Genomic DNA, 27,325 nt, shown 5'->3' on the forward strand with positions numbered 1-27,325 from the left:
CTGCTTGGTGGGATCACAGCTGTGGCTACCATACCCAGTTTCAACTTTTCTTTTGGGGGGGGGTGGGAACTTGGGCAACTATATTTTTTTAAATCTTCCATTGAACTTTTTTTTTTAATTGAAATTTAAAAAATTTTTACAGACTGCATTTTGATTCATTGTACACAAATGGGGTACAACTTTTCATTTCTATGGTTGTACACAATGTAGATTCACACCACGTGTAATCATACATATATATAGGGTAATACTGTCTGTCTCATTCTACTTTCTGTCCCACCCCCTCCCCGCATTTTTCTCTACACCATCCAAAGTTCCTTCATTCTTCTCTACCTCCCACTGCATACCCGCCCCTCGTTATATATCCTTATCCACTTATCAGAGAAAACATTAGGCCTTTGGTGTTTTGGGCTTGGCCTATTTCACTTAGCATGATATTTTCCAACTTCATCCATTTACAAGCAAATGCCATAATTTTATTCTTCTTTATGGCTGAGTAATATTCCATTGTGTGTATATACCACAGTTTCTTTATCCATTCATCAATTGAAGGGTATTTCAGTTGATTCCACAATCTCGCAATTGTGAATTGAGCTGCTGTGAATATTGATGTGGCTGCGCCACTGTAGTATGCTAATTTTAAGTCCTTTGGGTATAAACCAAGGAGTGGGATAGCTGGGTCAAATGGTGGGTCCATTCCAAGTTTTCTGAGGAATCTCCATACTGCTTTCCAGAGTGGCTGCACCAATTTGCAATCCCACCAGCAATGTATGAGTGTGCCTTTTTCCCCACATCCATGCCAACACTTGTTACTGCTTGTGTTCTTCATAATTGCCATTCTAATTGGAGTTAGATGAAATCTTAGAGTGGTTTTAACTTGCATTTCTCTAATTAATAGAGATAATGAGCATTTTTTCATATATTTGTTGATCACCTGTATATCTTCTCTGAAGGCTCTGCCCAGTTCCTCAACCCATTTATTGATTGGGTTCTTTGTGTTTAAGTTCTTAGAAATTTTCGAGATTAGTGCTCTGTCTAAGGTGTGTGTGGAAAAGATTTTCTCCCACTCTGTAGGCTCTCTTTTCACATTATTGAGAAATAGCTTTTTAGTGTGACTCTCTCTCATTTATTGGTTCTTCCTTTTATTTCTTGCTCTATGGGGGTCTTGTTAAGGAAGTCTGGTCCTAAGCCAACGTGATGGAGATTCAGGCCAACTTTATCTTCTATTTGGTGAAGGGTCTCAGGTCTAATTCCTAGATCCTTGATCCATTTTGAGTTGAGCTTTGTGCAGGGTGAGAGACAGGGGTTTAATTTCATTTTACTGCATATGGATTTCCAGTTTTCACAGCACCATTTGTTGAAGAGGCTGTCTTTTCTCCATTGTATGTTTTTGGCACCTTGGTCTAGTATGAAGTTACTGTACTTATGTGGGTATGTCTCCCTGTCTTCTATCCTGTACCACTGGTCTACCTGTCTATTTTGGTACCAGTACTATGTCCTTTTTGTTACTATTGCTCTATAGTAGAGTTTAAGGTTTGGTTTTGTGATACCTCCTGCATAACTCTTCCTGCCTAGGATTACTTTGACTATTCTGGGTCTTTTGTTCTTCCAGATGAATTTCATGATTGCTTTCTTTATTTCTATGAGAAATGTCACTGGGATTTTAATTGGAACTGTGTTAAATCTGTATAGCACCTTTGGTAGTATGGCCATTTTGATAATATTAATTCTGCCTCTCCAAGAACATGGGAGATCTTTCCATCTTCTAAGGTCTTCCTTAATTTTTTTCTTTAATGTTCTGTAGTTTTCATTGTAGAGATCTTTTACCTCTTTGGTTAGATTGATTCCCAAGTATTTTACTTTTTTTGAGGCTGTTGTGAACAGAGTTGTTTTCCTCATTTCCCTTTCAGATGGTTCATCGTTTATGAATAAAAATGCTTTAGATTTATGTGTGTTGATTTTATATCCTGCTATTTTGTTGAATTCATTGATGAGGTCTAGAAGTTTTCTGGAGGAGTTTTTTTTTTTTCTTTGGGTGCTGGGGATCGAACCCAGGGCATTGTGCTTACAAGGCAAGCACTCTACCAACTGAGCTATCTCCCCAGCCCCTGGAGGAGTTTTTTTGATCCTCTAAATATAGAATCATGTCATCAGCAAATAATGACAGCTTAAGTTCCTCTTTTCCTATTCGTATCTCTTTAATTTATTTAGTCTGCCTAATTGCTCTGGCTAGAGTTTTGAGGACAGTGTTGAATAGAAGTGGTGAAAGAGGACATCCCTGTCTTGTTCCTGTTTTAAAGGGAATGCTTTCAGTTTTTCTCCATTAAGAATGATGTTGGCCATGGGCTTAGCATAAATAGCCTTTACAATGTTCAGGTATGTTCCTACTATCCCTATTTTTTCTAGTGTTTTGAGCATGAAGGGGTGTTGTATTTTGTCAAACGCTTTTTCTGCGTCAATGGAAATAACCATATGATTCTTATCCTTAAGTCTATTGACATGATGGATTACGTTTATTGATTTACAGATGTTAAATCATCCTTGCATTCCAGGGATGAACACCACTTGATCATGGTGCACAATTTTCTTAATATGTTTTTGGATATGGTTTGCCAATATTTTGTTAAGGATCTTTGCATCTATATTCATCAAGGATATTGGTCTAAAATTTTCTTTCCTTGATGTGTCTTTGCCTGCTTTGGGTATGAGGGTGATATTAGCTTCATAGAATGAGTTTGGAAGGGTTCCCTCCTTTTTTATTTCCTGGAATACTTTGAGAAGTATTGGAATGAGTTCTTCTTTGAAGGTCTTGTAGAACTCGGCTGAGAATCCATCTGGTCCTGGGCTTTTCTTGGATGGTAGGTTTTTAATGACTTCTTCTATTTCATTGCCTGATATTGATCTGTTTAAATTGTGTATGTCCTCCTGGTTCAGTTTGGGAGGAGCATATGTCTCTAGAAATTTGTCAATGTCTTTGGTAGTTTCTATTTTGTTGGAATACAGATTTTGGAAGTAGCTTCTCATTATGTTCTGTAGCTCAGTGGTGTCTGTCGTGATATTTCCTTTTTCATCCTGAATTTTAGTAATTTGAGTTTTCTCTCTCCTTCTCTGTTAGTGTGGCTAAGGGTTTATCTATTTTGTTTACTTTTTCAAAGAATCAACTTTTTGTTTTGTCAATTTTTTGAATTGTTTCTTTTGTTTCAATTTCATTGATTTCAGCTCTGATTTTAATTATTTCCTGTCTTCTATGGCTTTTGCTGTTATTCTGTTCTTCTTTTTCTAGGGCTTTGAGCTGTAATGTTAGGTCATTTAGTTGTTGACTTTTCATTCTTTTCTGGAATGCGCTCCATGCAATGAATTTTCCTCTTAGTACCGCTTTCATAGTGTCCCAGAGATTTGATATGTTGTATCGTCATTCTCATTGACCTCTAAGAATTTTTTATCTCCTCCCTGATGTTTTTGTTATCCATGTTTCATTCAATAGCATATTATTTAGTCTCCAAGTGTTGGAGTAATTTCCCTTTTTTATTTTGTCATTGATTTCTACTCTCAGTCCATTATGATCTGATAGAACACAAGGCAGTATCTCTATTTTTTTGCATTTCCTAAGGGCTGCTTTGTGGCATAACATATGGTCTATTTTTGAGAAGGTTCCATGTGCTGCTGAGAAGAAAGTGAATCCGTTCGTTGATGGATGGAATATTCTATATATGTCTATTAAGTCTAGGTTATTGATTGTGTTATTGAGGTCTATGGTTTCTTTGGTTGGATTTTGTTTGGAAGATCTATCCAGTGGTGACAGCGGTGCGTTAAAGTCACCCAGAATTATTGTGTTGTGGTCTATGTGATTCTTGAAATTGAGAAGGATTTGTTTGATGTACAGGGATGCACCATTGTTTGGGGCATAAATATTTACTATCGTTATGTCTTCCTGATTTATGGTTCCCTTCAGCAGTATGAAATGTCCTTCTTTATCCCTTCTGACTAACTTTGGCTTGAAGTCCACTTTATCTGATATAAGGATAGAAACCCCTGCTTTCTTACTGAGTCCATGTGCGTGGTAGGTTTTTTCCCATCCTTTCACCTTTAGTCTGTGGATGTCTTTTTCTATGAGATGAGTCCCTTGCAGGCAGCATATTGTTGGGTCTTCCTTTTTAATCCATTCTGCCAGTCTATGTCTTTTGATTGATGAGTTTAGGCCATTAACGTTCAGGGTTGTTATTGAGATATGATTTGTATTCCCAGTCATTTGGCTTATTTTTGGTCTTTAAGTTGGCTTGGTTTCTCCTTTGAGTGGTTTTCCTCTAAGGTAGTTCCTCCCTTTGCTGACCTACATTGTTGTTTTTCATTTCCTCCTCATGGAATATTTTGTTGAGAACATTCTATAGAGCAGGCTTTCTATTTGTAAATTCTTTTAACTTTCATTTATCATGGAAGGATTTTATTTCATCTTCAAATCTGAAGGTTAGTTTTGCTGGGTATAGGATTCCTGGTTGGCAACCATGTTCTTTCAGAGCTTTGAAATATGTTGTTCCAGGCCCTTCTAGCTTTTAGAGTCTGGGTTGAGAAGTCGGCTGCTATCCGTATTGGTCTCCCCTTATATGTAATCTGATGCTTTTCTCTCGTGACCTTCAAAATCCTATCTTTATTTTGAATGTTAGGCATTTTCATTATAATGTGCCTTGGTGTGGATCTGTTGTGATTTTGTGCATTTGGTGTTCTGTAAGCCTCTTGTATTTGATTTTCCATTTCATTCTTCAGGTTTTTGGTCTTTTCATGATGTCCCATAGTTCCATTGAGTTTTTTATTTGGTTTATTGTTTCCTTCATTTCAAGGATTTCCGTTTTTTTTTTTTTTTTTTTTTTCTTTGTTGAAATGATCTTTTGCTTCCTGCAGGTGCTCTTTCAGCTTATTGGTATTATCATTCATTGCCTGCATTTGCTCTCTAATCTCATCCTTTGCTTTGCAAATCATCTTAATCATGTATAATCTGAAGTCCTTTTCTGACATTTCTTCTAACATACTGTCACTGGATTCTATTAATATAGAATCTAGATTTGTTTGGATCATTTTCTTCCCTTGTTTTTTCAAGTTGTTCATGTATCTTCCCCTCTAGCACTGCAGATCTGGGGTTATTTCAGTTTGCCCCCATAGGCTTATAGTGACCTTATAGGTTTCCACAACCTCTTCTTAAAGGGGGAGATCAATATTAGCAGCACCCAGTACAGAAAATATGCAGCCTAAATCAAATAGCCCCTATGAAGACATTAACAATATTTTCATAATAAACAGAGAGGATGAGTTCGATTATTATCTACAGGATAACAAACAGATTTGCAATAAGGTCTGCAATTTCTAATGGAGGACAAAGAGGATGCCAAGGGATGTAAGATGTGGCTGTTAATGGGATAAGAAAAGAATATACAGAAGTTCTAGATAATAACGTCCATTTGTCATAAATGACTAGGCAAAAAGCCTTTTACCAACAGGAGGGACTAGAGAATGAGTTACACAGGATGAAAACAAGCAGCTTGCTTTACTGAGGAAAAGATGAAAACCGTCTGAGTAGCCAAATCACAATTTTCTTAATTCCAAAGGGGAAAGAATAGAAGGGTGAGAGTGTAATCAAAGAAACTGGATGTTAGCATGAGAAAAGGGAGAAAAGAGACTCTGAGGGAACAGGTAAACAAAAGGAAAAGAGAGCAAGAAAGAATGAGGAATATCTGTTGACCACTAGTGCAGAGGAGACATTACCTAATCAGGCAAAAGTAGATCACGCCGTGTTTACACTAACTGTGCGCCACCTCTTGGCTCAACGCCAGCTGCCATCTTAGGGTCACCCAAACATGTCTTCTGCACCTCCCCCTTTCTTAGTTTAAAAAGGTGAAGAATAGTAACAGATGTGTGATGCTGTCACTACATCTGGATCGACGTGCCTGTCTTAGGCGTCCACATGTCCCACTGACATTCTTACCTGTCATCGGATAACCAAGAAACTCTTGTCTTGGCTCCTGTCTTAGGTTGGTATGTCAGCCACACGAGACTTCCCGTCTTTGACTACCAGCCGTCCATTTGAGACAACCAAGCAGTTCTGGCTTCTAAGGCAGCAAGTGCGTTTTTTCCCTTTGTTGGCGTAGGCGCATCTTACACATGCAGTGAAATGCTAACAAACAGACACATGAATAAATCTAAGTTTCCCGAAACTGGGGTCATGTGTAACGTCCATTTGTCATAAATGACTAGGCAAAAAGCCTTTTACCAACAGGAGGGACTAGAGAATGAGTTACACAGGATGAAAACAAGCAGCTTGCTTTACTGAGGAAAAGATGAAAACCGTCTGAGTAGCCAAATCACAATTTTCTTAATTCCAAAGGGGAAAGAATTTTAATTATCTTCTAAAAACCATAGGGTTTGTCTCCAGCAATGGATGTGATATACATTTAAATAATCCGAGAGACTCTCAGTGTTCCTCGGATTCTCTCTTAAGCAAAGATTCTCTCTTAAGCAAAGCCTCTCTCTCTCCTCTAAAACTAAAAGTATGCAAAACCTTTCTCTCTCTCTCCTCTCAAAGCCTCTCTTCCTCTATAAGCTAGGGAACAAGCAAACAAGCAAGAAAGCAGCCCACTAAAGAAAGATAGTAGAAGTAGTTTGTTTCCAGTCCACCTCCGATATATACCCGCGCAATTGTTGCTGTAGTTGGTAACAAATTACTGCAGGGATTGTTGCCACGGGCGGCGACAATACTACAAAGCAATAGTAACAAAAACGGCATGGTATTGGCACCAAAATAGACAGGTAGATCAATGGTACAGAATAGAGGACATGGACATAAACCCAAATAAATACAATTTTCTCATACTAGACAAAGGTGCCAAAAATATGCAATGGAGGAAAGATAGCCTCTTCAACAAATGGTGCTGGGAAAACTGGAAATCCATATGCAACAGAATGAAATTAAACCCCTATCTCTCACCCTGCACAAAAATCAACTCACAATGGATCAAGGACCTCGAAATCAGACCAGAGACCCTGCATCTTATAGGAAAAAAAGTAGGTCCAAATCTTCAACTTGTTGGCTTAGATCAGACTTCCTTAACAGGACTCCCATAGCACAAGAAATAAAAGCAAGAATCAATAACTGGGATAGATTCAAACTAAAAAGCTTTCTCTCAGCAAAGGAAGCTCTCAGCAATGTGAAGAGAGAGCCTACAGAGTGGGAGAATATCTTTGCCACTCATACTTCAGATAGAGCACTAATTTCCAGAATATATAAAGAACTCAAAAAACTCTACACCAAGAATACAAATAACCTAATCAATAAATGGGCTAAGGAAATGAACAGACGCTTCACAGAAGATGATCTACAAGCAATCAACAAACATGTGAAAAAATGTTCACCATCTTTAGTAATAAGAGAAATGCAAATCAAAACTACACTAAGATTCCATCTCACCCCAATTAGAATGGCGATTATCAAGAATACAAGCAACAATAGGTGTTGGAGAGGATGTGGGGAAAAAGGTACACTCATACATTGCTGGTGGGGATGCAAATTAGTGCAGTCACTCTGGAAAGCAGTGTGGAGATTCCTTAGAATACTTGGAATGGACCCGCCATTTGACCCAGCTATCCCACTCCTCGGCCTATACCCAAAGGACTTAAAATCAGCATACTACAGAGATACAGCCACATCAATGTTCATAGCTGCTCAATTCACAATAGCCAGACTGTGGAACCAACCTAGATGTCCTTCAATTGATGAATGGATAAAGAAACTGTGGTATATATATATACAATGGAATATTACTCAGCCATAAAGAATAATAAAATTATGGCACTTGCAGGCAAATGGATGAAACTGGAGAATATCATGCTAAGTGAGCTAAGCCAATCTCAAAAAACCAAAGGATGAATGATCTCACTGATAAGTGGATGATGACACATAATGTGGGGGGTGAGAGGGGGTCGAGAATGGAGGAAGGAAGGGGACTGTATAGAGGGAAGAGAGGGGTGGGAGAGTTGCGGGGGAAGGAAAAAATAACAGAATGAATCAAACATCATTACCCTATATAAATGTATGATTACACAAATGGTATGCTGTTACTCCATGTACAAACAGAAACAACATGTATCCCATCTGTTTACAATAAAATTAAATTAAAAAAAAAAAAAAAGAAAATGAACCAATGAATTGACCTTCACTAAAACAAATCTTCTATTCTATAAGTCATAGTGAAGAAAACAGAAAATCAGGCTGCAAACTGGGAAAAAATATTTGCAAACACATATTTGATAGGGACTTGTATCCAGAATACACAAGGAACTCTCAGAGATGAATAATAAGAAACGACTCAACAAAATAGACAAAAACCAGGCACGGTGGCCACACCTGTAATCCCAGCCACTTGGGAGGCTGAGGCAGGAGGATCACATGTTCAAGGCCAGCCTAGGCAACTTAGCAAGGCCCTGTTTTGAAATAAAAATAAAAAGGGCTGGGGGTGTGGCTCAGTGGTAGAGCACTTGCCCAGCATGTTTGAGGCCCTGGGTTCCCTCCTCAGTACTCCCCCTCCCCTAGCCCCCGCCAACACAGAGAAATGTCTGTGTCGAGTGCCAAAGCAGCACTCTCCGTGGCACCGCCTGGGAAGAGCTTGGAGCTCTGCAGAAGGGAGCCAGAGCAGGACCACAGGGTTCTTGGTGATCCCTCAGCAGTTTTGCTGCGTTCCTGGCATGGGGCTGACGGAGCTGTTATTACAGGGCCACACCGCACCTTACAAAACAGTCTCTGCCCGTGCAGCCACCCCGTCCACCATCCTCCGGCTTCCAGCTGTGGCTTTTCAAGGAGTCTTTGAGAAATATCCTGAGACCCTGGTGAGGGTGGTGCAGGTGAGCCACTTTTGGGTCAACTTTCCAACTGCTGTGACTGTCTGAGACTTGGGGCCTGGGAACTGTTGTGGGTTTGATTAGAGCTATTCCCAGTTTATGGGGTCAGTTCGGCGGAGTTTTATAGTCTTGTTGGTAGGTCCAGAAAATGGTGGGATTTGTAGGACTCAGTGGGGATGTAGAATTCTGAAATTCTAAGGTTGATTTTTTTTTTTTTTTGCAATACTAGGGATCAAACCCAGGGCCTCAGACATTCTGGCCAACTGCTCTACCACTGAGCTACGCCCCCAGCCATTTGTATTTCTTATTTCAAGACAGGACCTTGCTAAGTTGCTGAAGCTGGCCTGGAACTTGTGATCCTTCTGCCTCAGGCTCCCGAGTTCCAGGATTACAAGTGTGCACCACCATGACCATCCAGAACTAAGGCTGTTTTTGTAATGTATATTTTACAATAAAAGTCAGTTAATACTCATGGGTTTACAAGTTCCAGGCCAGCCTCAGCTGTGAGACCCTGCCTCAAAATAAAAAATAAAAGGGCTAGGAGTGTGTCTCAGTGGTAGAGCAGCCTGGGTTTAATCCTGATTGCCGGAAAAAAAAAAAGAGGGGGTCTTTAGATTTCCCAGATTTCCCTCTACCTCCAAAAGATACTTTTAATTAACTATGTCATTTTAAAGTAACGTTAGATTTATAGAAGGCTTACAAAAACAATGCAAAGCTCCTGTGTGCCCCTCTCCCCTTTCCCACAGTAGCCTCCTGGGCCTCCAGTGGGCTGCCTGAGAGCGATCCTGGGAGGCCAGGTGTGTCGGCTCGGGCTGGGGCTCAGCTGAGGCTCCGGCACGTGGCTGCTCACTCCCCCACCCTCTCGCTGCAGATCATCATGGTGCGGCTGCAGAGGGTGACTTTCCTGGCCCTGCACAACTACCTGGGCCTGACCACAGAGCTCTTCAATCCCGTGAGTGCACAGTGCCTGCAGGAGACTCCAGCACGGGGGTGGCCGTGCCATTCAGCTCATCAGCTTTGGAGTTGGGACTGATGACGGGTTGTAGGCCTTCCTGCTTCAGGCCTATAGCAGTGCTTTGGGGTGACTCCTGGGAGTCAGAAACACTTGTTAGCACCTGGGGTGCGCTGGGCTCCTTCTCAGGTCTGCAGCTCTTCCTACCTGGCACTCCAACTGCAAACCTGCCTAAGACAGGCTGCTGCTGAGCTGTTGCTCCTGCACCTGTCCTTCCTGCCACTCTCGCTACCCCCTGGTGGTTCTGTGTCCTGCCCTTAACTGGTATGGAGCTGGGGTGGGTCAGGAGGAACCCAGGCATTGCTGGGGCACAAGCCCTGCTACCTCCCCACGTGGCCCTGGTCAGACACTTATCCTGTGAGAAGGGACAAGCCTAGTTTCCACCTGGCAGAGCTCTTATGAGCTTCATTCCTTGCCCTTTCCCCAAACCTTAGAACAACTCCAGCACCTGGAGGGCAAAGAACACTCAGAAGGTTACCACGAAGTCCCCAGAATTCCCAGGAGACAGGGCTTAGTATGTGTGAATTGTGAATATTCTCATTTCATGTGGTTGTCCTTTCTCGTACTGATGATTTTTTAGGGTTTGTCATCTTTAGTTGCTGGTGTTTTCGGGAATGTCCTTTTGGGTTTTGTATCTTTTTTCCTCTTCATGAAAAGCATTGCAGTTTCTGGGCTATGATTTTGACTTGATAAAGTGTCTGAGGCAGAGCCTAAAAGGAGAACAGGCTGAACTGCAGCTGCTGTAGAGAACCAGCCCTCAGGCGGCTCACCCAGTACTGGGGTGTGCAGACATGTCTTCAGGGTCCTCTCGTGCAGAGCCTGTGGGGACCGAGGGAAACCCTGGAACACTCTGATGTTCTTTCTTGTGCCCCAGGAGAGCCAGGCCATCCCTCTCGTGTCTGTAGCCAGTGTGGCTTCCGGACGGGGCAAGAGGCAGTTGTTCTGTGGCACAGAGGAGCGTCTTGAGAGACCACCACAGTCCCAAGATCTTTGCACCTCAGGTATGGCCCTCACCCAGAGAGCGGAGCTCTCAGCTTGAAAGCCAAGGCTTTCTCTCTTCCACTGCCTCAATTGTCATGTGCCCAGTTACCTCAGGAGCACCCAGGTCTCCTCTCCTGTGCCCAGGTCCCTCCATCTGCACCCAGGTCTCCTCTCCTATGCCCAGGTCCCTCCATCTGCACCCAGGTCTCCTCTCCTATTCCCAGGTCCCTCCATCTGCACCCAGGTCTCCTCCCCTATTCCCAGGTCTCTCCATCTGCACCCAGGTCTCCTTCCCTATTCCCAGATCCCTCCATCTGCACCCAGGTCTCCTTCCCTATTCCCAGATCCCTCCATCTGCACCCAGGTCTCCTTCCCTATTCCCAGATCCCTCCATCTGCACCCAGGTCTCCTCTCCTATTCCCAGGTCCCTCCATCTGCACCCAGGTCTCCTTCCCTGTGCCCAGGTCCCTCCATCTGCACCCAGGTCTCCTCCCTTTTCCCAGGTCCCTCCATCTTTACCCAGGTCTCCCGCCCTATGTTCAGGTCCCTCCATCTGCACCCAGGTCTCCTTCCCTGTGCCCAGGTCCCTCCATCTGCACCCAGGTCTCCTCCCCTATTCCCAGGTCCCTCCATCTGCACCCAGGTCTCCTGCCCTATGTTCAGGTCCCTCCATCTGCACCCAGGTCTCCTTCCCTGTGCCCAGGTCTCTCCATCTGCACCCAGGTCTCCTCCCCTATTCCCAGGTCCCTCCATCTGCACCCAGGTCTCCTTCCCTGTGCCCAGGTCCCTCCATCTGCACCCAGGTCTCCTGCCCTATGTTCAAGTCCCTCCATCTGCACCCAGGTCTCCTTCCCTGTGCCCAGGTCCCTCCATCTGCACCCAGGTCTCCTTCCCTGTGCCCAGGTCCCTCCATCTGCACCCAGGTCTCCTGCCCTATGTTCAAGTCCCTCCATCTGCACCCAGGTCTCCTTCCCTGTGCCCAGGTCCCTCCATCTGCACCCAGGTCTCCTTCCCTGTGCCCAGGTCTCTCCATCTGCACCCAGGTCTCCTCCCCTATTCCCAGGTCCCTCCATCTGCACCCAGGTCTCCTCTCCTATTCCCAGGTCCCTCCATCTGCACCCAGGTCTCCTTCCCTGTGCCCAGGTCCCTCCATCTGCACCCAGGTCTCCTCCCTTTTCCCAGGTCCCTCCATCTTTACCCAGGTCTCCCGCCCTATGTTCAGGTCCCTCCATCTGCACCCAGGTCTCCTTCCCTGTGCCCAGGTCCCTCCATCTGCACCCAGGTCTCCTCCCCTATTCCCAGGTCCCTCCATCTGCACCCAGGTCTCCTGCCCTATGTTCAGGTCCCTCCATCTGCACCCAGGTCTCCTTCCCTGTGCCCAGGTCTCTCCATCTGCACCCAGGTCTCCTCCCCTATTCCCAGGTCCCTCCATCTGCACCCAGGTCTCCTTCCCTGTGCCCAGGTCCCTCCATCTGCACCCAGGTCTCCTGCCCTATGTTCAAGTCCCTCCATCTGCACCCAGGTCTCCTTCCCTGTGCCCAGGTCCCTCCATCTGCACCCAGGTCTCCTTCCCTGTGCCCAGGTCCCTCCATCTGCACCCAGGTCTCCTGCCCTATGTTCAAGTCCCTCCATCTGCACCCAGGTCTCCTGCCCTATGTTCAGGTCCCTCCATCTGCACCCAGGTCTCCTTCCCTGTGCCCAGGTCCCTCCATCTGCACCCAGGTCTCCTGCCCTATGTTCAAGTCCCTCCATCTGCACCCAGGTCTCCTTCCCTGTGCCCAGGTCTCTCCATCTGCACCCAGGTCTCCTCCCCTATTCCCAGATCCCTCCATCTGCACCCAGTTCTCCTGCCCTATGTTCAGGTCTCTCCATCTGCACCCAGGTCTCCTTCCCTGTGCCCAGGTCTCTCCATCTGCACCCAGGTCTCCTGCCCTATGTTCAGGTCCCTCCATCTGCACCCGGGTCTCCTTCCCTGTGCCCAGGTCTCTCCATCTGCACCCAGGTCTCCTGCCCTATGTTCAGGTCCCTCCATCTGCACCCAGGTCTCCTCCCCTATTCCCAGGTCCCTCCATCTGCACCCAGGTCTCCTGCCCTATGTTCAGGTCCCTCCATCAGCACCCAGGTCTCCTCCCCTATTCCCAGGTCCCTCCATCTGCACCCAGGTCTCCTTCCCTGTGCCCAGGTCTCTCCATCTGCACCCAGGTCTCCTCCCCTATTCCCAGGTCTCTCCATCTGCACCCAGGTCTCCTCCCCTATTCCCAGATCCCTCCATCTGCACCCAGTTCTCCTGCCCTATGTTCAGGTCCCTCCATCTGCACCCAGGTCTCCTTCCCTGTGCCCAGGTCTCTCCATCTGCACCCAGGTCTCCTGCCCTATGTTCAGGTCCCTCCATCTGCACCCGGGTCTCCTTCCCTGTGCCCAGGTCTCTCCATCTGCACCCAGGTCTCCTGCCCTATGTTCAGGTCCCTCCATCTGCACCCAGGTCTCCTTCCCTGTGCCCAGGTCTCTCCATCTGCACCCAGGTCTCCTGCCCTATGTTCAGGTCCCTCCATCTGCACCCAGGTCTCCTCCCCTATTCCCAGGTCCCTCCATCTGCACCCAGGTCTCCTGCCCTATGTTCAGGTCCCTCCATCAGCACCCAGGTCTCCTCCCCTATTCCCAGGTCTCTCCATCTGCACCCAGGTCTCCTGCCCTATGTTCAGGTCCCTCCATCAGCACCCAGGTCTCCTCCCCTATTCCCAGGTCTCTCCATCTACACCCAGGTCTCCTCCCCTATTCCCAGGTCTCTCCATCTGCACCCAGGTCTCCTGCCCTATGTTCAGGTCCCTCCATCAGCACCCAGGTCTCCTCCCCTATTCCCATATCTCTCCATCAGCACCCAGGTCTCCTCCCCTATTCCCAGGTCTCTCCATCTACACCCAGGTCTCCTCCCCTATTCCCAGGTCCCTACATCTGCACCCAGGTCTCCTGCCCTATGTTCAGGTCCCTCCATCAGCACCCAGGTCTCCTCCCCTATTCCCAGGTCTCTCCATCTACACCCAGGTCTCCTCCCCTATTCCCAGGTCTCTCCATCTGCACCCAGGTCTCCTGCCCTATGTTCAGGTCCCTCCATCAGCACCCAGGTCTCCTCCCCTATTCCCATATCTCTCCATCAGCACCCAGGTCTCCTCCCCTATTCCCAGGTCTCTCCATCTACACCCAGGTCTCCTCCCCTATTCCCAGGTCTCTCCATCTGCACCCAGGTCTCCTTCCCTGTGCCCAGGTCCCTCCATCTGCACCCAGGTCTCCTGCCCTATGTTCAGGTCCCTCCATCTGCACCCAGGTCTCCTTCCCTGTGCCCAGGTCTCTCCATCTACACCCAGGTCTCCTCCCCTATTCCCAGGTCTCTCCATCTGCACCCAGGTCTCCTCCCCTATTCCCAGGTCTCTCCATCTGCACCCAGGTCTCCTCCCCTATTCCCAGATCCCTCCATCTGCACCCAGGTCTCCTGCCCTATGTTCAGGTCCCTCCATCTGCACCCAGGTCTCCTTCCCTGTGCCCAGGTCCCTCCATCTGCACCCAGGTCTCCTTCCCTGTGCCCAGGTCCCTCCATCTGCACCCAGGTCTCCTGCCCTATGTTCAGGTCCCTCCATCTGCACCCAGGTCTCCTTCCCTGTGCCCAGGTCCCTCCATCTGCACCCAGGTCTCCTGCCCTATGTTCAGGTCCCTCCATCTGCACCCAGGTCTCCTTCCCTGTGCCCAGGTCTCTCCATCTACACCCAGGTCTCCTCCCCTATTCCCAGGTCTCTCCATCTGCACCCAGGTCTCCTCCCCTATTCCCAGGTCTCTCCATCAGCACCCAGGTCTCCTCCCCTATTCCCAGATCCCTCCATCTGCACCCAGGTCTCCTGCCCTATGTTCAGGTCTCTCCATCTGCACCCAGGTCTCCTCCCCTATTCCCAGGTCTCTCCATCAGCACCCAGGTCTCCTGCCCTATGTTCAGGTCCCTCCATCTGCACCCAGGTCTCCTTCCCTGTGCCCAGGTCTCTCCATCTGCACCCAGGTCTCTTCCCCTATTCCCAGGTCCTTCCATCTGCACCCAGGTCTCCTGCCCTATGTTCAGGTCCCTCCATCTGCACCCAAGTCTCCTGCCCTGTGTCCAGTCTCTTGCCTTGTGCTCAAGTCTCCTCCCCTATGCCCAGGTCTCCTGCCCTATGCCCAGGTCCCCTTGCCTTTCATTTCTCTGTTGTTCCTCTAGGCTTCCCTGTAAAGGAGTTTCCTAGGGGTAGCTTTATATGCAGAGCAGGTTCTCAGCCTTGTGCTCTGGCTCAAGAGTAACTTGAATCTGGGGACTAAACTGTCCAGTGAGGCCTGTACTGTGTGGGACATCTCTAGGTGACCTATGCTGTGGTGTTATCAGAGCCATCTTGACAGCAAGTGTGTTTGTTCTTTGTGTTTTTATAAACCATCATGTTCTCAAAAGGGTTTCAAGTAGCTAACAAAAGTCTGTGAATTAAAACAGCATTTGGGTTGAATGTGGGCTGGAATGCAAAGGCTCCCTTTCATGTGCTGCAGAGACCCTGAGAGTCCAAGGCCTGACCCCGCTACCTAGCTGATCCTCCTTGGGCAAGGACAAGACCCAGCTCCAGCCAACTTAGCTTTCCCCAGACTTGTATTTTGGAGTAGGTGTCAGTTAAGCCTTTCTACCTGAGTAGTGCTGCTCTTTTCTGTACTGTTGGTCATTGTGGAGCAAAGGCTTGAGAACTGTCCTCCTGAAGGTGCGTGGTGCAGGCAGCAGTCCTGAGGCTTCTGCAGACCGCAGGGCCAGGAGCTTTGCTGGAGCACCGCATCCAAGATGTACCCAGGAGTGCTCAGGGGCCACAGCGAAGGGGGAAGCAGCAGCTGCACTGGAACGTGTTTATCTTTGGCATGCTCAGGCAGCAGGGGCAGTCAGTTCAGGAGAGTCTCAGGGGGGTGGCAGGGAGGGTTTGGGGAGAGCAGAGCAGGACCAGCCTGAGGCCAGCATTTGCTGTCATTCCCCTGGCAAGTGCAGATGGTGAGGTAGCCTGACAGTTTGTCTGCAGGTGCACAGGGAGCTGAGGAGGGAATGCCTGGGCTGTGTGCTGCGGTCGGGACCCTGCGCCCTGAGCCAACTTCAAGAGCTGGAGCTGGACACTAGGGCATGTGGGGGCTGCAGTTGGCTTATACCTGTCTCCCCTGCAGATAGAGGGGGCAGCTGCCCAGCAGCCCCTGGGCCTTTGCTGAAGAGGAGCTACTCTGTCCCTCTGCCTTCTGTTCATGAGGAAGTCTCAGACAAGCTTGGGCAGTCCCAGGCAGGAGATCCTGCTTTTCTGGCCCCACAAGGTAAACACCGGTCTCTGCACACCCAGCATGGCTCTGTCTGCCTCGAGGGTGGTCCATGCCGCCCTGCACTTCATGTTTTCCCACATGGCCTGAGGAGGTGGCACCCTGAACTTGGTGCCATTTATAGATGGGCAAGGGTCCCTGGGCCCCATAGGGCCACTGCCCTGAATGCCCAGCCCTTGTACACGATGCCTCTGTGGTTGGGGTCCCTCAACTGTCTTCCTCTCTGTCCTGCCACCACTGCTGGCCCCTCGGCAACAGGTTCTGCTGACGTTCCTAGCTCAACCCACGTGCTGGGCGCGCCTGCTCAGCCCTTGTCTGTCTGCAGCACAGACCTGCACGCGCCTGCCCTGCTGCTGCCTGTCCTCCCACCTCCGTCTCCGCCTGGCTCTTTGGCTCTCAGGGCAGTCCTCACTGTGCCTCTGGTCACATGTGCCCCACTGTCAGCAGACACTCCCTCCTCCTGCCTCCGCACCCCTGCTGCCATAGCCCGGCAGGACCGAGTGCTGGAGCCTCTGCCTCCTGGCAAATGCCTACACAGAGGCACACAGCTTGCCATTCAGCTGCCGTAAGTCCACCCAGCCCACACCTGGCATGCAGCCCCTCTGTTGCCACCCAGACTCACTTACATCACCTCCATGTTTGCTGTTGGTCATTTGTGTGTAACTGGCAACTTTGGGGCCTCCTGGTTAATCTGAAGGTTGTCAGGATTCCCTCTTTTTTTGTGGTGGGGAGTACTGGGGATTGAATTCAGGCACTCAACCTCCGAGTCACCTCCCCAGCCCTGTTTTGTATTTTATGTAGAGACAGGGTCTCACTGAGTTGCTTAGCATCTCACTTTTGCTGAGACTCAAAAGTGAGTCCTCCTGCCTCAGCCTCCCAAGCTGCTGGGATTACCAGCATCCACCACCACACCTGACAGGATTCCCTCTTAAGAGCTGGTGGCTAGAGTTCCACAGCCTCTTGTCCCCTGGCTTTTGCAGCTGGTTTGTGGATGTGGTGCTGGAGATTGAACCCAGTGCCTCACGTGTGGTAGGCAAGTGCTCCACCACAGAAACACAACCCCAGCCCCCACCTCTCCTCTGATGTTTGCAAAGTCATCTTCTCTCTCCCTCCGGCAGAAACCTGAGCCAGGGGGCCCTCTTCTCACCAGGATTCCCCAGTGTTCCTCTAATGAAAACCAGCCTTGGGTACCTTGTGATTTGTGTTTGGGGTTTTCTTGCTCCTTCCTGGTCATATATTTACTCTTCTGTACTATTTTGTGTTAGCTACACATCGAGGTGCTTCATTGATCTGTGATTCGCTCTTGGAACGTGAGCCCAGTGTGTGTAGAGGAAGCTCAGTCCTTCTTTCTTCACTCCACACAGTGGTAACTCACCCAACACCACCAGTGAATCAGTCTGTCACTTCTCTGGTTTTTTGGTGCATTGCTTTAGGAGTTAGGCTAGACAATCTATGTGGACGTTTTTAGGTAACAGCTTTATTAAGGTGTAGTTCACATGCTATAAAGTCCACCTTTATAAAGTCCAGTGGTTTCAGCATAGTCTCAATCTATACCTTGGTCACTGCCCTTGTCTCTGGCCTCCAGGCCTTCCCACCACCCAGTCAGGACCTCCCTGGCAGCCTTTCCCTCAGTCCACCCAGCCCCAGGCAGCCACTGGACCTGTCTCTGAGTTCCCTGACCTGGATATGTCATGACATGGATCTATTTTTAACTTATCTGCTGTGTACTATTAGTATATTTAGAGTTTTATCACTAAGTCATTTTTTATTTTCGTTGGTTATTACAGTTGTGTAATATTCATACAAAATGTAAATAAGTGGACAATTTAATGAATTTTCACCAGTTGACTGACCTGTGAAGCAAGATAAAGAAACATGGACATCAGCCATTGTAAACTGCTGTTCCTGTGGCTCTAGGATCCAGCTCTTGTAGGGTGTGGGCCGAGGGGTTCTTTCTACCTAGATTTTTTCTTCACTAAGGCACATCTTTTAAGGTACATCTTTTTCTGCATGGCTTTCTAGTTGACCCACCACATTTTAAAGAGCTTGACTGACGGAAACATTTGAGTTCCCATGTAATGAAATTTGAACACAAGTTATCCAATCTGTAAACATAGCTGGCTAATATTCGGACTACTGTAGATTGCTTTTGTTCTGGGTCATATCTGTTGGAAGTCAGAGGCACCTAGCATTTTAAGTTTTATGAATCTACCTCTAATGTATTCACATAGTTGTCACTTGGAGTATGTTTAACTTTTATTTACTTTGCGTGTGTGTGTATGTGTGTGTGTTTTTGGTGCTGGGGTTTGTACCCAGGGGAACCTTCCCACTGAGTTACATCCCTAGTCCTTTTTTTAAATTTTTATTTTGAGACATGGTATTGCTAAATTGCTGAGTGTCTTGTTAAGTTTTTGAGGCTGGCCTCAACCTTGTGATCCTGCCTCAGTCTCACAAGTCAGTGGGGTTATGGGTGTGTGCCAGCCAGCTAAAATTGATATTAGTATTGTAATACCTTGGCCAGTTAATTGTAATTAATACATTATTAAAAATAATAGAATAGTAAAATGTAGCACATTATATTCTGTGTGATAGAATGATGTAATAAATTAATACTGTGAGCGCACAATATCTCAGCATGGACAGAGTACTGTTGATTTACCACTGTCCTATTTAAATATTTCAAAACCTTATCACTCTCGTAAGGAGGTTGCTGCATGGGTGAAATCCTCAGCTGTCAGTTTGCAAGACCTGGTCTTCAGGGTCCTGACAGGCTGGCTGTGCATTTCTGCTCTCGCTCTGCTCCGTTCCTTTGGCACAGGGAGGCTGTGTGCAGACATGTTTAAACTCAGCATTCCCACCATTTACAATTTCTACACAGTCTGAGGACTGTTTTTTCTTTCTTTCTTTTCTCTTTTTGTGGTGCTTGTAAATTGAATCCAGGGCCTTGTGCACACTAGGCAAGTGCTCTACCACTGAGCCACAATTCCACCCCTTTTTTGAAGACAGGGTCTTGCTAAGGTGCCCAGGCTGGCTTCAAGCTTCCCAACCCTCCTGCCTCAGCCTCCTGAAGCACTCCATCCTGGGTATGGCCACAGTGCTTGGATGGATGCCTGCTTCCTGGGATTGGTGACTGTGACTGTGGGCTCCTCGAGGTCACTTCTCAGCCACGTGCTTACAGAAATGCAAGGTGTGTCCCTGCAGCCTGTTGTGCGTCTGTGTGACTGCTCCTCACCTACCCAGAAAGTCAGCTCCCTTTACCAGCAGTGGGCCCTTGTGCTCCAGACCTGGAGTTGGGGTTATGTTTTAGGGTTAGCACTTTACTAGGCATGAATAGCACACAGCGAGGCACACAGAGCTTGTGTGTGTGGCTCCGTGAATTCTAGTTGACGTGCCCCACCCCCACCATGTCTGTCATGGGGCCAAGAAAGGCCCACCAGCCCCTTCCCCGTAGCCTGCACTCCTTACGGCGTGTGCCTGTCCATGCCCTGTCTGGCTCCAGAGCCTCCTGTGACCCGGGTACAGGATGCACTTACGTGCCTGGCGCCGTCCCTCGGAGACGTGTGGTGGACGTCCCTGTGCTGCCTGTCCCCGAGTCACTGCCTTGAGCCTCATTTATACCCCTGCTTATGTGAGGTGCTGGGCACATGATCCTGTGCAAGTCTTTTTTGTTGTTGTGTTTTGTTTTTAGCACTGAGGATTGAACCCACAGCACTCAACCACTGAGCCAGTTTTTATTTATTTTTTTATTTTTATTTATTTTATTTTATTTCTTTTACACTGTACCCTACTATAATATAGAACACTCCAGCATACACTCCTTCTAGCCAACTGTAGTGTAGAAATTTATTTATTTTTTCTTAATTCATTTTTATTGTAAACAAATGGGATACATCTTGTTTCTCTGTTTGTACATGAAGTAGAGGCGTACCGTTTTTGTAATCATACATTTACCTAGGGTAATAGTTTTCGATTCATTCTGTTATTTTTTCCCCCTACCTCTCCCACCCCTCTTATCCCTCTATACAGTCCCTCCTTCCTCCATTCTTGCCCCTCTCCCACCCCCCATTATGTGTCATCATCCGTTTATCAGCAAGATCATTTGTCCTTTAGTTTTTGAGATTGTGGTTTTTATTTTGAGACAAGGTCTCACTGAGTTGCTTAGGGCCTCGCTAAGTTGCTGAGACTGGCTTTGAACTTGCGATCCTCCTGCCTCAGCCTCTGAGCCGCGGGGGATAACAGACGTGTGCCACCATGCCCAGCATTGTGCAAGTCTTAAAACAACCCCAAGAATTGGGTGTTGTGAATTTTAACTGTTGAATGAGGACACTGCAGCCTGTATAAGTCACGCACATACACAGCTCACAGGTGTGGGGCAGATTGAAGTCTAGACGTGTGTGTGATCCAGAGCTCTCAAGGTTTGACAGAAGCCAGAGAAGTGGTGTGGAGATCTGCCGACTCAGTGTTTAATAGTGTCTAAAAGGCAATTGTGGATTGTTGCTGTGGCTCGAATGTGCTGTGTCCCCCAGAGATTCTTGTGCTGGAAGCTTGGTCCCCAGTGTGGCTGTGGTGAGTTGTAGAAGCTTTAAGAGGCAGAGCCTTAGGGCTAGGGGTGTAGCTCAGTGGAAGAATACTTGCCTGGCCATGGTCCCCAGTACTGAAAAAGGAAAGAGGAAGATGGTGACTGCTGGGGACTGCCTGGGCAGGGCCCAGGCTCATGAATGGATTAGTGCTGTCAGTCAGGGCTTGAGTGATGGGTTAGTTCTCTCAAGAACAGGTTGTGGGGTCTGGGGCTGTAGCTCAGTGGTAGAGCGCTTGCCTAACACTTGTGAAACGCTGGGTTTGATCCTCAGCACCACATAAAATAAATAAATAAAACAAAGGCATTGTGTCCATCTACAACTTAAAAAAATAATTAAAAAAAGGAATAGGTTGTGTAGAGCAAGGCCACCCCACATACTTGGTCCCTTCCACCCACAGCTTTTGTGCTGTCTGCTTCTCTGCCATGTTGTGACATAGCCAGGGAGCCCTCACTAGAGCCTGAGCACATGGGGCTGTCTGATCTTGGACTCCCAGCCTCCAGAACTGAGCTGGATAAGCCCCTTTGTTTTATAAAGTACCAGCCTCAGACATTCTATTTCAGCAACACAACGTGGACCAGGCGGGTCACAGGAAGACCAGGAGCAAAGTGGCCTTGCCCTTTAGAGGTCTCAGACTTGCCTGCCAGGTTTGTGCTGTTGGCTGTTCAGGGCACACTCTGCCTCCCATGGTGTTTACACATGGGGTGGGCCAGGCAGTGAGTGAGTCTCCCCTCTTTATAGGGGGCCACAACGGGGCGACCTCTGACCTGGGGATGGCGTGCGACCGTGCCAGGGTCTGGCTGCACTCAGACCTCCCTGGGAGCTCTGGGGCCAGCAAGGTAGGTCTGCCTCTCCCTTCTCACCTGTGCCTGGGGCTCTGCTCCCTGGCCCACTTGCTGGAGCTCCGAGGTGTCCCTGCCCTGGGGTCACAGCCCCTTCAGTGCCCCCGCCCGCCCCGGGCACAGCTCTTCTGACATCGGGTCTCTTCGTTCTTCTCAAGTCCAAGAGAAACATGATGGGTGCGGAGGCTCCTGCTTCTGTCCTCCACTACTCAGAGTGTCGCTGGGACCCGCCTGGCTCCAGCGGGAAGACAGACGCCATCTTCCGAGCCGCCAAGGAGGACCTGCTCACCCTGATGAAGCTGGATGTGAGTGCAGCCCGGGCAGCAGCGCCTGCGTCCTGCCTCCTTCCTGGGGAGGCGGCTCCTCAGGCTGTGCTGGGGACGGCAGGCCCTCTCGCCTGTAGCCCCCTTCCCCAGGCAAGGGTCTGGCCGGTCTGTCCCCACCCTGTAGCCTGGTCCTTCTCACAGGTGTATGTGGAGCCTGGGGGAACCTCTTGTGTAGGAGCTGGGGACACACATCAGTGTCCTTTGTCACAAGGACCCACAGGACTGCCTTGTGGGGGTGCCGGCTCTGACCAGCCCCAGCCAGCCCTCCCCAGCTCCTGCTCTCGGCACCTGTGCCCAGTTCCCCGAGCAGCTGCCTCTGTGGTGCGTCGCTCAGGGGCGGCATGGGGTCCTCAGTCATGGCCTTTATGAAAACTTCCTTGTCTGACATCATGAAGACTTTTCTATATTGTTGCCTGAAAGATTTACTTATCTTGCCTTCCTGGGTTTTAATGTGGTAGTCAGTTTTCACAGTGCAGGAAGGGCTGGGAATAGAGCCCGCCAGTGAGCGCCTCTGCCCTCTCCCTGCTTCCTCCTGTGTCTGTCCCCTGTGCTCACAGTGTGCTCTGTGGGGCTGGTCTCCAGGAGAAAGGGGAGGGAGGCTGCCTCCTGACACCCTCTGTGGCTCTGGGTCCTTTCCTGGTCCTCTGCCCAGAAGGGGGGGTTTCCTTGAGTTTTGCCCTCTGCACCCGTGGTTCAACACAGCTTCCCTCTGGCTCCGCCTTTGGGCCAACCTTGGGAGTTGAGAGAGGAGCGAACAGGAGCGCTCCCTGCTTGCTGGTGCTTGCTGCGACATCCTCCACCTCTGCTGTTGGCCTCTGCTCAGAGGGAGAGGCCGAGGGTTCCTCTGTTGCCTCCTGGTTCTTTTGGTGCTGGGACTGAACCCAGGCCTGAAGCATGCCCAGCACGGCTGTGGGGAGATGCCCTTTGCATCACTCCTGAAGGCCCAGCGGGTTGTGCTCAGAGCAGAGCAGGATGCAGCACGACCCTCTTGTCTTTTTCTTTCCAGTTTCCCTGTGATAGAGCCTGGGTCTGATTTCTTTTTACTGAGCTTGTGTGAACCTGATTGAGTTTCTTCAGTCTGTGTCTGAGTCCCTTTCAAAAGCTGTCATCAGGCTGACGGTACAGCCCGTGGTAGAGCATCTGCCTAGACTCTTGAGGTCCTGTGTCCCATCCCAGCACTGCAAAAAAAGAAAGAAAAACTGCCCACAGAGACTTCTCAGGGCAGAGCCTGGAGAAGGTATTCTCTTTCATCTTCTTTGAGTTGGCCTCTCTTCCATATTTTCTATTTTTAAAGTCTTTTTAATATGTAAATGTATTCATTTAAGTTCACTAAGTCTCTTCTTGCTGTGTCTAATCTGATCTTAAAGATATGCATTGAGTTTTAAAATTTGGTTATTTTATGTAGTTCTAGAATTTCTACATTTTAGAAAAACCTGCTTCTGCTGTCACAGCATATAGTCTAGCCCAGGCTTTGCCTTTATGTTGGGTAATGTCAGTGTATATAAGTGCGTCGCTCCGAGTCCCTTCTGTTTTCTCCAGTCCCCACTAGTCCTTACTTGGGGCCCTCTCCCTTGTTGGGCTCACTTAGGAACTGTGTGGTACATAGAGCTGCAGGGCTGACCTGTTGCCTCCTGTGGCCATCTGCTTTGGCCTGGCCACGTGCCCAGCTTGGAGCAGGTTCTATCACGTTACTAGTGAATACTTCAAGGGTTGTGCCTGAAAAACAGCAGCTGTTTTGCACATAACCAGTATCATCATCACTCCTGGGTGTGTAGTAGTGGTCCTTAACATCTCCAGCCACTGAGGCAGAGTCCAGAAGTAAGAAGAAAGCCATCTGGTGAATGTTGTGGGGGTGCAGAAGGGCCTCCGGACTGACTGACCTGTCCCTCAGTCCCTCTGTTTCTGGTGGCCCTCCTCCCTGTTTGGCCTTCAGTTGAGGGACTGCTGCTCCTGTGCACTCCAGGGTTCAGGGATGGCTCCAGGCACCACGCCTGCACCTGAGCCGGGACTCACAGCCTGGCCTCTGGCTGGTCTTGGCTGCTTAGGTTCCTTTCCTCCTGCTCCTCCCTGCCTTGGGTCAGGGAGGTGTCTTGCTTTCCTTCAGGAGGCCTGTGGGGAACACAAAGAAAGCAGCCTTTGAGGCACAGGGAAGGACCCTTCGCTGGCTTAGGAGGCTTTATTTTTAGATTTGTGTTTGTTTTTTGTGGTGCTGAGATCACACCTGGGTCTTTGCTGTGCTGAGCTCCTGGGTCTATCGCTGAGCTGCAGCTCCTGCCGCCTGGCGGGGGAGGTCAGCAAGCAGCTCCTGTCATCCAGAGGCTTTCTTCTTACTTCTGTTCATGAGACTGTGGATGTGCCATGCCATGGGCTCCCCAGCTGCCACCTGTATTGCTGAAGCACTGTCCCGTAGGCTCCTGGGCACTCTGGCCACTTCCCTGTCGGCTGGAGGCTGTGGCGATTCCGGATGCTGACTGACGTGCGCTCTGTGGGAGTTAGCTTCTGCAGGTGGTGTGGGAAAGCGGCCAAACTCGTTAGTTAGGCTCTGTGGTTGTTGGTTTGTTTTGAGTTTGGGTCTTACTTTGCTGCCCAGGCTGGTCTTGAATTTGTGGCTGCAAACAACCCTCCTGTCTCAGCCTCCTGAGTAGCTGGGACCACAAGAGCATGGCACCACACCTGGCAGTCTGCTGGTGTTTGTAGTAGGGTGAACTGTTCCACTAAGGATGCCCCTTGGTTATCTTTTATGCCAGTGACCTTTATGAAATTGACTGCACTTTGTTAATGAGATAAAAGTCTACCTAGAGATCCACAAAAACCTTGGTCTCCATTTCTTCATCTTCTGTTGTCTCCCGCTGATGCTTTTTGCAACGTGCTCTGGGTCTGTTGGTCTGTCCTGGTGCAGTCCTGGAGGAGCGCTCCTCCTGGAGTGCTGAGTGGGTGGCCTCCTCAGCCTGCCCTGCTTGGCCCATCCTTAGTGCCTTCACTTGAGAGCCTCTTCAGATCCCTTCTTGTAACCTGCTGTGTTTTTTAGGACCCATCCCTGTTGGATGGCCGGGTGGAGTTTCTCCATGTCCCTGCGGGCACTGTGGTGTCAAGACAGGGAGACCAGGTGAGCCCAAGGGGTTTTTTGTGAGGACTGCTCAGCACTAGTTGGAGCATGGAGGAGGGCAGCTAGACTGGGAGGCATCAAGCCCTGGACTGCTACACCTCTGGGCACTGTGTCAGAGGCCAGCTGTCCTTGGACAGCCAGAGCTTAGGTGCAACCTCTTGCTTAGATGGGGAAGGCACAGCAGATTTGGGAAGAGCCCATTGCTGGATGCAGAGAAGCTGGGGTTAGCCCTCAGTGGTTTTGTTGGACCAAAATGGGTGTGACATGTGTCCGTGGCAGAGGTGGGAGGGGACAAGTGTTGGCCCACACCCAGGGCAGCACTCGGACTGCAGAGGCAGGGCCCCGCTTGCCCACCCTGGGTGTTACAGGGAGAGGTTGCATCTCCACTTCTGTGGGGATATGGGGCTGGCACACGTGGAGCAGGAAGCGGGAGGACAATGGGAGGGAGCGTATGTGCATCTGCAACCCGAAGAGCTACATTTCTAAGCAGAACACCACTGCTGGGACTTCCCAGTGGGGCCTGGGCTTCCTTGGTCCACAGATGATGGAAGGATAGCACCAGGCAGAGAATCACCCTCATGCACCAAGTGCAACTTCCTGCCTGGCTGACTCCAGGGGAGCCTCACCTGGCCCTGGGCCTTTGGTTCTCCCAGGCCCTGCCCTGTGTCTCTCTGAGTCTCTGGCCTCCTCTGGTTTTACCAGGATGTCAACATCTTATTCGTGGTCTCGGGGCTGCTGCATGTGTACCAGCAGAAGATTGATAGCCAGGAGGATACCTGCCTATTCCTCACGCACCCAGGGGAGATGGTAGGCCAGCTGGCGGTACTCACAGGTGAACCCCTCATGTTCACCATCAAGGCCAACAGGGACTGCAGCTTCTTGTCCATCTCCAAGACCCACTTCTATGCGTGAGTCCTGCCTCCCCCTCTGTCTGCTCACTCGTCTGCCTCTGGGCCCTCTGTCCCTGAGGACAGTGCAGGACAGGCTCACTGCTTGCCCTGCCTGGGCTCTTGGAGCTTCTGCCTTGCTGGGTAGTTGCATGTGCAGGTGCCAAGGGCTCCTCACCAGCCCGAGGAGCCTGCTCTGTGCTACCTTCTCTGCTTGTGATGCTGACCCCACTGCCTTTCTCCCACCCACACTGAGCCCCACTCAGGGCCAGGATTATGCTGCTCCTTTTGCATGTTCATGCTTAGACCAGTTCCAGTTACACGCAAGGCTGGGAGAAAGAGTGGGTTACGTTGTACAGGCACCAGGATTCCACGTGTTGTCCTCCAGACCTAGTGATATCCTCAGCCTGCCTGGGAGTCCTGGGCCATGTCCCTTGCTGGCCATGTTGTCAGAAGGGTTGCCTAGCAGGGAGGCCGCTTTCTTCTGGGGGCCCCAAGGCACCAGATTAAAAACTACTTCCATGCTGGGGACAGTGGTGCACATCTATAATCCCAGCTTTTCAGGAGGCTGAGGCAGGAGGAGATAGCAAGCTTGAGACCAGCCTGGGCACCTTAGAGTGTCTCAAGACTAAAAGTTTATTTATTTATTTATTTATTTATTCTTTTTTTTTTCTTTTTTTTTCTTGTAAACAAATGGGATACATGTTGTTTCTCTGTACATGGCGTAAAGGCATACCATTTGTGTAATCATAAATTTACATAGGGTAATGTTGTTTGATTCGTTCTGTTATTTTTTCCCTTTCCCCCCACCCCTCCCACCCCTCTTTTCCCTCTATACAGTCCTTCCTTCCTCCATTAAGACTAAAAGTTTTAAAAGGCTCAATGGTAGGGTGTTTGCCTAGTATGCCCAAGGCCCTGGGTTCTATCCCCAGCACTGAAAACAAAAAAATAAACCAAAACCAAAAAACAACTACTTTCATTTCTGCCTCGATGGGTGTTTCTGTCCCTCAGGGTCCAGGATTTCCCTGGAGCACAGAGTACAGCACAGGGCCCTTGCCCTGCACCCATTGTTTCTAACCAGCAGCCACCTTCTTGTGCACATTTCTGGAAGACCTCTGCCTCCCCAATCCAGATGCCTGCTGTGATCCTAGATCTCTTCTCCCTGATGGTCAGGTGGAAAAGGAGATGTCAGGGGCTCCAAGATCAGTGGAAGCCCAGCAGCTTAAAAACCAGGTCTCAGCCAAGTATGTTTCCAGAGCAGTGGTCCCCACTGAATAGGAGGTGGTGGCTTCGGCCAGGAAGACAGCACCTGCCTGAGCAGGTGGTGGGCAGTGGGTTCCCAGATCTGGCCTGTGTGCCCTGGTCTGG

General features: G+C 49.1%; 1 protein-coding gene across 2 annotated transcripts in view; it reads left to right on the forward strand.

Annotated features, from left to right (window-relative positions):
• Positions 1–27,325, forward strand: part of Pnpla7 (patatin like phospholipase domain containing 7) — a 72,253-nt gene that overhangs the window by 11,994 nt on the left and 32,934 nt on the right. For both annotated transcript variants that reach the window (XM_047524322.1, XM_047524323.1), the window contains 8 exons: positions 8,755–8,883; positions 9,752–9,832; positions 10,767–10,893; positions 16,076–16,216; positions 21,538–21,635; positions 21,797–21,943; positions 24,993–25,070; positions 25,773–25,978. In XM_047524322.1, the coding sequence (XP_047380278.1) occupies positions 8,755–8,883; positions 9,752–9,832; positions 10,767–10,893; positions 16,076–16,216; positions 21,538–21,635; positions 21,797–21,943; positions 24,993–25,070; positions 25,773–25,978 (1,007 nt within the window). The remainder of the gene's footprint in view (positions 1–8,754; positions 8,884–9,751; positions 9,833–10,766; positions 10,894–16,075; positions 16,217–21,537; positions 21,636–21,796; positions 21,944–24,992; positions 25,071–25,772; positions 25,979–27,325) is intronic.

Source organism: Sciurus carolinensis, chromosome 14 (genome assembly GCF_902686445.1).
Source record: "Sciurus carolinensis chromosome 14, mSciCar1.2, whole genome shotgun sequence".
Lineage (NCBI taxonomy): Eukaryota > Metazoa > Chordata > Mammalia > Rodentia > Sciuridae > Sciurus > Sciurus carolinensis.